The sequence below is a fragment of the Alligator sinensis genome, unplaced genomic scaffold (assembly GCF_000455745.1).
Source record: "Alligator sinensis unplaced genomic scaffold, ASM45574v1 scaffold781_1, whole genome shotgun sequence".
NCBI lineage: Eukaryota > Metazoa > Chordata > Crocodylia > Alligatoridae > Alligator > Alligator sinensis.
The window spans coordinates 4,304,750-4,314,144 of record NW_005841845.1 but is presented as its reverse complement, the minus strand read 5'-3'; the positions used below and the strand labels follow the sequence as shown (position 1 = coordinate 4,314,144).

The 9,395-nt window shown below is 61.2% G+C and overlaps 1 protein-coding gene across 2 annotated transcripts in view; it reads left to right on the top strand.

Moving 5' to 3' along the window:
* The window catches only part of RNF220 (ring finger protein 220), a 223,060-nt gene extending 216,951 nt beyond the window's left edge, over nucleotides 1-6,109 (top strand). For both annotated transcript variants that reach the window (XM_014521375.2, XM_025206829.1), the window contains exon 14: nucleotides 5,899-6,109. In XM_014521375.2, the coding sequence (XP_014376861.1) occupies nucleotides 5,899-5,970 (72 nt within the window). In that variant the 3' untranslated portion in view covers nucleotides 5,971-6,109. The remainder of the gene's footprint in view (nucleotides 1-5,898) is intronic.
* Nucleotides 6,110-9,395: the final 3,286 nt, after the last annotated feature.

Sequence of the window (9,395 nt, the reverse complement as noted above, 5' to 3'; positions counted from 1 at the left end):
CCCCCCCCCCCCCCCAGGGGGGGTGAGGAGGGAGCCCGCGCGGGCAGCACACATGGAAAGACTTGGTCGGGGGAGCAGGGCAGCATTTTTCCCGTGTTGTGCAATAAACAATTTGTTGGAGTTCGGGGCGGGCGGCTCGCACGGGGCTTCCGGCGGCTTTTGAACGCGCTGGAGACCTGCCATCCATCCTGCCAGAGAGCAGCCCCGCTTCCCCTGCACGCCTGGGTTTTATATGTGCCGCCAAGGCCCGATATTCAATTAGATTTCTTCTTTGTATCGTCCGTTAAACAAGGAAACAAAGGATCAAAGCAGCCGGCAAAGCCGCGGGGTCTGCGCAGGGTGGTCGGAGGTGCAGGAGCTGGGCTGGGTGCCGGCACGAGTCTTCTCGCAGCATAGAGGGCCTTAAAATGTTTTAGGCCCGAGGTTTACCAGGCTCGGTCGTCTCTCGGCCATTGCCCGCCTTCCAAAGGTGCTGCTGAGTATCGGGCCCGTAGGGCGAGGTTCTGCTCTGGAAAGGGCATGAAAAGGGCTGGTTTGTATCTTTGGCTTGGGCACGGGTCTGCGTGGTCGAAGAGGAAGAGGATGGGGGGCTACGTACACGCTCGCCTGGGAGTGCGAGTCACTGGTGCATGCACCCTTTTCGTCCCTGGGACGTGCCGACCGTAGGGTGATCCACCAGGCAGGACCGGCTGCGGCTCCTCTCCCAGCGCTGTATGGGGTGAGCAGGAGCGAAAGCACAGCGCCGACGGCAGCAGCCCTGGCTGAGGGCAGGCCTGTTCAGGAGGAAACGTCCCTGGTCTGCCGTAGAGTTAGGATGGCTGGAGTCCGGCAGGGGCCCAATGTGTCTTCGTGCCAGCAGGAGCCGGTGAATAATAATTCAGGGACTGTCCAGGTTGTGCCTGTTGTTTGGAGAGAGGACTGAGCCCCAGGGTGGTGACCCACGCCCCGGTAGCAGCCAGGAGTGCTGCCACGTGGGTCCACGTGTGCCGGGATGCTGGGTGTGCCTGTGTCCCACGCAGCGGCGGTCTGCATAATCTAATAATCCCTGCCTGGATTGGTCTCCAGCTTTGTTTGAGTCGGCTTCTGAGCTCCTTGGTACTTGACAGCCTTTCTCTAGGGCTGAACCAGGTGTGTTTGATTCGGTTGGTGTCATGCTTCCAGGAGGCAGGGGGTCTCTCTGTCCTCAGATAGGGAAACTGAGGCACGTTGTTAAGCACTGTCCCAAAGGCGCTCAGCCCAGGATCTGTCCGATCCAGAGCCACAACCGCTGTGCCTGCCTGGCCTGTGCTGCCACGCGCCCCTGGGGCATCAGCCTCTTTTGCTGGTCGTGGCTTGGCGAGGGTCTTTACCGCGGTGCTTGTTCAGCGTGGCCTGGCCGCTCCGTGGCATGTTCGCTTGCTGTCACGTCCGCGGATCATTTGCAAAGCGACGGCTCTGTGAGACAGAAACGCAGATTCAGGGCACCGCTCCCCACGGCTCCTTCCAACCACATGGTTTCCTGCTTGGCTGTCCTGCTCGAATTGGTGGCATTGTAGGGAACAAGAGCATGTCCCCCGGTACTGCCGGCTAAGCGATCTTTCCAGAGCCCAGGGCAGCTGAAGCACCGCAGCGCCTCCTCTTCTGTTCACCTGCTTGAGGACTTCTCCAAAGGACCCCTGGGGCAGGTGCACTGCAAACCCCTCCAAAAGCCCCAGGCCTTCAGCCTAGGCTGGCAGAGGGCACAAGGAGCACCCTTCAGCCAGCAGCCGCTCTTCTCTAGAGCACGAGGCAGCAGCCCAGCCCACATGTGCATCCCATCATGGCAGCATGCACGCAACCCGCCTTGCTGAACGTGTCTTTGGCCCTGGATGGAGCCGCGCTGCCACTGGCGCAATCAGTGAAAGTGCTGCGCAGCCGTTGTCTGGCTGCAGCCGTCCCAGGGAACCGTGTCCTAAAGGAGGAGAGCTATAAGGAATGTGGTCTGGCAGCTCAGGCAGGACGGGTGAGGGGAGGCCGAGGGAACTGGGCTGATTGAGTCTGCAGAAGAGAAGACCGAGGGGGATTGAATAGCAGCCGTCACCTCCCTGAACAGGGGCTGCAAAGAGGATGGAGCTGGACTGTCCTCAGTGGGGGCAGATGGCAGGACAAGGAGCAAGGGGCTCAAGCTGCAGCAAGGCAAGTTGAGGTTGGATATTAGGAAAAACTCTCTCACTTGAAGGGTAGTAAAACACTGGAACAGGCTCCCCAGAGAGGTGATGTAGTCTCCATCCTTGGAGGTTTTTAAACCCCGGGTAGACAAATCCTTGGCTGGGATGATGTAGTTGGGGCTGGTCCTGCTTGGAGCAGGGGGTTGGACTAGTTGTGACCTCCCGAAGTCCCTTCCAGCCCTCATTTTCTAGGATTCTGTTACCTGCTCCACTGTTGCTTGGCGGTGAGAGGCCCTGCGCAATAGCCCCCGCGTTCATGAGCTGTCCAGGGCTGGCTGCCGGTCTGTCCACTCCTGACCCCAGCAATGGCAAAAGCTGCTGCAAATGACCCCAGAGCTGCCTTCATCGGTCTGGAGCACCCCCTGCCCGGATGCTGCATCCTCTTGGGAAACTGCCGACTCCCCAGGGCAGCCGGAAGCATCTCAGCCCACACTTCACCTCCTCATTTCGGTCTAAAACAACCACCACGTCATTCCTCTTCCTTTTTTAAGAGGAAGCCTCTTAAAACCAAAGCGCCCCGATCCTTCCCAGCCCCACGTGAACCCTAACGAATTAGCGGTGCTTTGGCTCTCGTTAACTTCTTTTTCAAACCACCCAGAGCGATTAGCCGGCGTGGTGGATCCATCACTTGCCAAATTGTAGTTAAAAAAGGAGCACAGGGCGGGGGAAACGGATCCCATTGTGGTCCTGACCCCTCTTTTTGGCTGTGTTTCAGCCCTGGAGCAAACTTCCTGCAGCGGGTGGGTGGTTTTTTTTTTTTACAGACCCCTGAAAAGTGGGGTTTGTAATGGAAAAGCTGAGGTGGGCGCTCCTGTGGCCCACACGGCTCTTGCACATCAAGGCTTTTCTACCAAGGAGGGATGAAAGGAGCAGAAGGACCTGGAGGAAAGAAAAAAAGAAACGGCCGACAGGTGTGACTTGTTACGGCGCCGCATTTTTATTTCAAGGGGAAAGTTTTTAGTAAGTCCAGCTGGCAGGTGAGCTGGGGAGGTGTGGGGAGCACATACCTTCCCTGCTCCCGGTGCCAGCGCACGAGAGAGGATGGCTTTAATCGCCCCTTGTAACAAATACAGCGCGCCACTGAAAAAGGGGCCGGGGCAAGGAGCAGAGTCGTGAGGGGGGGATTTTTTTTTTTTGGTCTTCCACAAAAAACCCAGTGCTTAGAAGTCGGGGCTCTGACCCCGGCACGCGTGGGGTGGGGCGAGGACGCCGGCCAGCAGGAAGAACTCTTGAGGGTCATTTTCACCTGCACTATTTATGCCCAAGCGGGCACGTTGCCGCGCGCACAGCCAGCCCGCCTGCGGGACCTCTGGGCGTGAGCATCCGCGCTGCAGACAACAGCCGCGGGCACATCGCCCTGCCCTGGGCACAGGTGACGTGCCACCCGCCGCCGCTGTAAAAGAGCCCGCATCCAGGCACGAAGCACAGCCGGGTGTTTTTCCCATAGGCCCAGCAGCTGGACCATGTGGAAACGCAGCCCCCACCGTGCGCTGGTGGGCAAGGACGCTGCCGAACGCAGGGCACGGGAGAGCCTGGAGGCTTCGTGCAAACGCCGAGAGGAAACAGGCAGGCTTCAGCTGGGCCTCTTCTGCCCCCGGCCTTGGAGCTTCACCGGTGCTGCCCGTCGGCTTCAGGCTGCTTTGACGAGAGCCAGGTTAGGTGACACGGGGACATACCAGAAGAGGCCATTTATCTGCCTGGCGTGCCCAGGGCTAGGCCGTCCCCCTGGCTCTGGACCTGGCGCAAGAAGGGCGTTCTCACCAGATCCCAGCCGGGGGGAAGCGGCACATGCAGGCCCTTCGGAGCTGGGATCCCCCAGGGAGCTGCCCTCAGCAGGGGCGGCCGTCCCTGCGATTGAGGGCTGCGCGTGCTCTCCGCCGGGCGTGTTCGAGCGCACGGCTGTCGGAGCGGTGAGTCGTGCCGTTCTCCCGGGGCAAGCGCCTCCGCCCCCAGCGCCAAGCCGCGTTCTCCTCCCTCACCCGGCTCTGGGGCCGCACATGAAGCAGGTGGTGTGTGCAGGGCCAGGCATTGCTGGGGCAGGGGAGGACCGGCCCAGCCTCATTATACAAGGTGTGCAGGCTGGAAAGCACTGCCTCTTCCCTCCCCCATCAGCCCCCAGCTGCTGATCCCCTTTCCTGGAAGCCTGACACGCGGGTGTTTCTCTGTTGGCTTGGACACGGCTCTGCGCTGCGGCCTCGTGGTCGGCTCCCTCTCCTTGCCTGTGCTCCGGAGAGCTGGGGTTTTTGTGAAAGACAAGGAGACGGCCCTCCGTGCTCAGACATGCAGGGGAGCACCCAGCCAACCCCGCACACCATCCTGACGGGTGACGCTGCCTGGGCGTCCCCCTGCCTCTGGCCTTACAGGCTGGGCCCCGTCTCTGCTGGATGGAAAACGCAGAACCAGATGTGCCGTAGCCACCACATCTGGAATGCCTCGGCCCCCTGTGGGTGCTGCCTTTTGCAGCCACTGCCCAGCGTGACGGGATTGTTCGGGGCAGATGCAAACTTCGGGGCCCCGCACCACCTCTCGCTGCTGGGAAGGCCCCCGAGGGCAGAGCCCCTGCGGAGCCACGGGATGTGGGATGACGAGGGATTGAAACCGCGGGGCTGGCGCCTGCACCCCAAGTTGCAGAGACTGGGCTTAAGGCAGCGAGTCTCAGCCAGTGCCTGGGGTACCGCAGGGAGCCACGCAGGGTTAGCACTGGCCGGCGTGGAGGCGGGATTCGCACGGGGAACCCGGAGGTTGCACACAGGAATCAACAGTTGTGGTTGTTTCATGTTCGCTGCAACTGCTCTGTGGTCAAAAAACGAGCGAAAACTCAAGGGCTGGTATTTTCTGTGGGGACCTTGAGTTCCCCCGGGGGGCCTGGAGTCTAGGTAGGCTAAAAAGATTGAGGACCACTGGTTTATGCATTTCCAGGGAAGTACATCAGCTTCTGGAAAGGGGAAAGGGCCTGTCCTGGGCCGCAGAGTCCAGAGCTTTGCTCTGGGCAAGGAGATGTGGGGGGTGGATGGTAGACGTGGCCATCCCGCTGCTTCCCAGGTCTGACCCTCCCCTGGCAGCAGCACCAGGCAATCCCAGTCGGGACCAGCTCCACTGCCGAGCCTCACGGCGTCTCTGTCTCCCCCGGGCAGGGCGACGTCTCCTGCGGACCTTGTGGGCCTGGCGTCGGAGGTGCTGAGCGTCTTCAGCCCGATGCTTCTCCACGGGGGTCTCGGAGCAGCGTGGCAGGATGGGAGCCCTGCCCTGCTCCCAAGTCCAGCCGCCCAAAGGCCCCCAAGCTGCATCTCCCCCAGCTGCAGGTGTTGGCTGTCAGCAGGGTCGGGGGCCACAAAGAGCAGCCCCCGTACCCTCAGCATCAGGCGCCGTACGCTCCGAGCTGCTGCGCTGGCCTCCCCTCCTTCCCCGGGGCCAGGCAGGCGCTGCAGGCAGAGCGGGGGGAGGCCGTAGCTCCGACGTGCCCAGCTCCCGTCTCGTCCCGTTCAGCTCAGGCCTGGCTGCCGCAATAGCAGGGCAGTGGAGCTGCCGGGGCCCAGATCTGACAGTACCGGCTCTGTCATCCCACCTGCGACCCAGCCGTGAGAGGGAAACAGCTGCCCCGGGGAGGGCAGGTCCTTGCTCCAGCCCCCGGAGCTGGGCAGGGCAGGGGGCAGGCGCGGCCCGAGAGGCAGATCTACCCCCCGTGACGCCCCTCTGTCTCTGTCCCCTGCAGGGTGCCAAGAAGCTCTGCCCTCAGTGCAACACCATCACGTCTCCGGGCGACCTGCGGCGCATCTACTTATGAAGGAGGCAGCCGGAGGGCGGGATCCGGCGGCTCGGCCCAGCCCGGCTCCAGCGCCGCGGCGGGAGGACGACGACCCCGACGGCAAGAGACGTTTTTAACAGAACCCAATAGACTCCGACCGCGGCCGGGAGCAGCGGGGACGCCACGGACCGGGCCTGGCCGTGGGACCTCCTTCAGCGACTCCGGTGGGCAAACCCCAAACCTTTGGCTGTGACGCCCCCTTTTTAAACCAGCCCCCCCGCCCCGTCTCCCCGGCGCTGGATGAGCATCGGAGGGGCGCGCGACCCCTTCAGAGCAAGGGACCCTCGGCGAGACACGGAGCCAGAACCTGTAACTCGTGCTCTTGGTTCGGGTTTTTTTTTTTTTTGGTTGTTTTCTGAGTTTTGTTTGGTTTTTCGTTCCGTTCTGTTTTCCCTTTGGGTTTTTTCGTTCGTGGTGTTCTAGTGACTTAAAAAAAAAAAGGTTTAAAAAAGAAAAAAAAAAAACCTAACCCCCCTCCCACACACAGGCAGAAATGAAGCACATGTAATATAGACGATATATGTTTACAATGTTGTGTATAAATGGGATAGACTCAAACGTTACATACTAATAAGTTTCCCTTCCGCCTTTTTTTGGTTGTATTTTTTTTAAAGAAGAAAAAGAGAAAGAAAGAAAGAAAAAGAGCAGAGAACATTAAACCCATATTTTTCTTGGTTCTGCAAAGTTTTGGCATTAAAGTCATTAGTTAAAAAAAAAAAAAAAGAATATATATACATATATATATAATATAAATGGTTTAATGTTCTGTGGTGTATATTTCCTCATTCAGATATGAAGTTAACAGCTCTTAGTAATGGCTGTAGCATCACCCATAACTTACAGGACTTATGGGGAGTAGAGGAGATGGTTTTTTGTCATTAGTCGTAGCTAATGGGGCTATTTATACTAGGATCCTTTTCCCCCCCCGGAAGGACAACCGCGGTCATTTCTCGGCAGGGGAGGCGGAGGGGCCTGGCTCCTGGGCCCGTGGCCTTTCCCACCAGAGACGGTGCCCCGTCAACGGACTCGCTCTGCTGCACGAAGCCGCCCGTGCCCGCCCGCCGCAGGGGGGCCCGCGGCCTTTTGTCCCCTCCCTGCCGGCTGGGAAAGGCCCCGGGGCCGGGTGCTTCCCGTCTCCTGTCGGGGCGGCGCTGGCTCTACGCCGGTCTCGCCCCGCACGGTGTCCCGGCAGGGAGACGCTAGGAACCATCCCGACTTGTTCTGCACCCGGGGCTTTCCCTTCGCACACCTCGGCAGCCCCGTGCTCCACGGCCTTCCAAAACCGCCGCGGGCCAGAGGCGCCGCGGACTCGCCTGTTCCCTCCTGGCTCACGGGGCCGTCTGCGCCCCCCAGGAGCAGAGCTGCGCCGCTCGGCCCAGCCAGTTTTGCAAGGCTGCGCAGGCACCGCTAAGCCAACAGCTGAGACCTCACCGTGGGCTGCAACTTTGGGGTCTTCTAGCTTTTCCTCCCCAGGCTGAGCCCAGGTGTGAAGTGGCCACGCGAAGACCTGCTGTGGGCTGGTGTATAAAGGTGGCTGGAGCAAGCCGCGGCAAGGCACCGGGGTCAGCAGCTCGAGCTGGTTCAAAGGCCTCTCCTGGGGGTGCCAGGATCTGGCTGCCAGACGTGTGAAAACACCCAGAGCTGCCGTCACGCATGGGCAGACGGTCGCTGGAGCCGGCATCAGGGGCAGCCGGATCTAGCCGCTGGGCGCCCTCCTCGCCTCCGTGTAGGCAGCGCTCAGACCCCTCCGCGCCTTAAGCACGAGGGTTGGTTGTAGAAGCAGCCGGGGAGGAAACATCGCGGCGAGGGAACGTCAGGGCTTTGCTTCGGGGCCGGCACGGGCAGGCCGCGCAGCGTGGCCTTGCCCCGGGAAGCGAGTTCGAGGGCGGCGCGGTGATCCGTGTTGGGGGCGGGGGACAGAGCGGGCGCCCGATGCCCAGGCCGGCTTCTCCCCCCGGTGTGTTGTGGACCAGCAGTGTGCTGTATGTACGTAGCTGTAAAACCATATGTAACCAGTACCGTTCCTTTCTTTTCATGTAAAGCCATCCCTGTTTCGTCACGGCGCGGGTGGGGGGTGTACGGGAACCGGGGGGGGGGGGGAGTCTCGTCTGGGCCTGCTCTGGAGCCAGCCGCGGCCTGTAGCACGGCATCGCTTCCGCCCCTTCCGCAGGGAGTTTTAAGGAAAAAGGAAATAATAAAAAGACGTACGGAGTCGACGATCTTTGCCCAAAGAATCCCAATTGCACACGGTGATATTCCAGTCGTGTCCATGATTGTGTGTCAATGTATATTCTATAAAAAGGTACTTGTCATTCCCGTTTGTAAACTACATTTGACATTAATTAAACCAGTATAAATCCTCCCGTCTCTGCCTCCCTTCTCCACACAGGGCCCCAGCCCCCCGGCGCGGCGCGGGGTGGGCTCTGGGCGTGGGATCATACAGGCCTTGCAGCCGCTCAGGGAAAAGCAGCCGGGCCCTGGAGAGCAGCAGCGACCTCCCAGGGAGAAGATCCCACTTCTCCCACCACATCTACCACGGGCACGACGGCAGTGGGAGCAACCAGGGGGCAGGGAAACCATTCTCCCTGGCACGGCTGGGCCCCGAGCACCATCGCCCCGAGGTGGCTGGTGTCCCCCAATGCGCCGGAGGCCGAAGCGGCTGGTTTTGCACTGGCTGGAGGCTGCACCACCTGGGGATGAATCTGCTGCGAGGCTCTGAGCTCCAGCAGCCAGGAGACGCGGCCCCAGGCTGGGCGGGCTGTGGCTGTGAGCCAGGCGGAGAGGGATGTGCGGTCTGAGCCCCGCCATGCATCGATCCTGCTATGCCCCTGCAAGGTGAGCAGGAGACGGGCGGGCATGAGTTCGGGCTTCCCCCCCAGGGCCAGGCGACGGGTCCTAGATGTGCCCGGGCTCGGACGTGCCAGCAGCGGCCCACGCACACGCTGCTTTGTCGGCAGGGCGACCAGCAGCTCCCGGGGGCTGAGCCCAGGGGAGGGAGAAGCAGCCCCAGGACGCCCCCTTCATCGCAGCAGGGCCAGCGCCCCCCACGCCAGCTCCTCTGTGCCACAGCTCGACCAAGAGGAGACTCTGGTGACACCTAGCAGTACGGGGCACGTGAAACGCACTCACTGGCTCCCATCAGCAGCAGGGAGCTGTCTCGCACACAACATACACACACACACGGCCCGGCACAGCTGAGGGGGGGTCATGGTGCGGTGATGCCGACACCAGTCTCAGACCCCACTTCCACACCAGACCCGCCTGGGCATCGTCCGTGCACAGGGAGCCTCTCCACCGCTCTAGGTGTTGCGAGGTGACTTGACCGAGGCCGCAGTGGCAGAGCCCGGCCGGAACCCGGGTGCCCCCATCCCCAGGCTGGGTGTAAAGGGAGCGAGGAGGAGGCA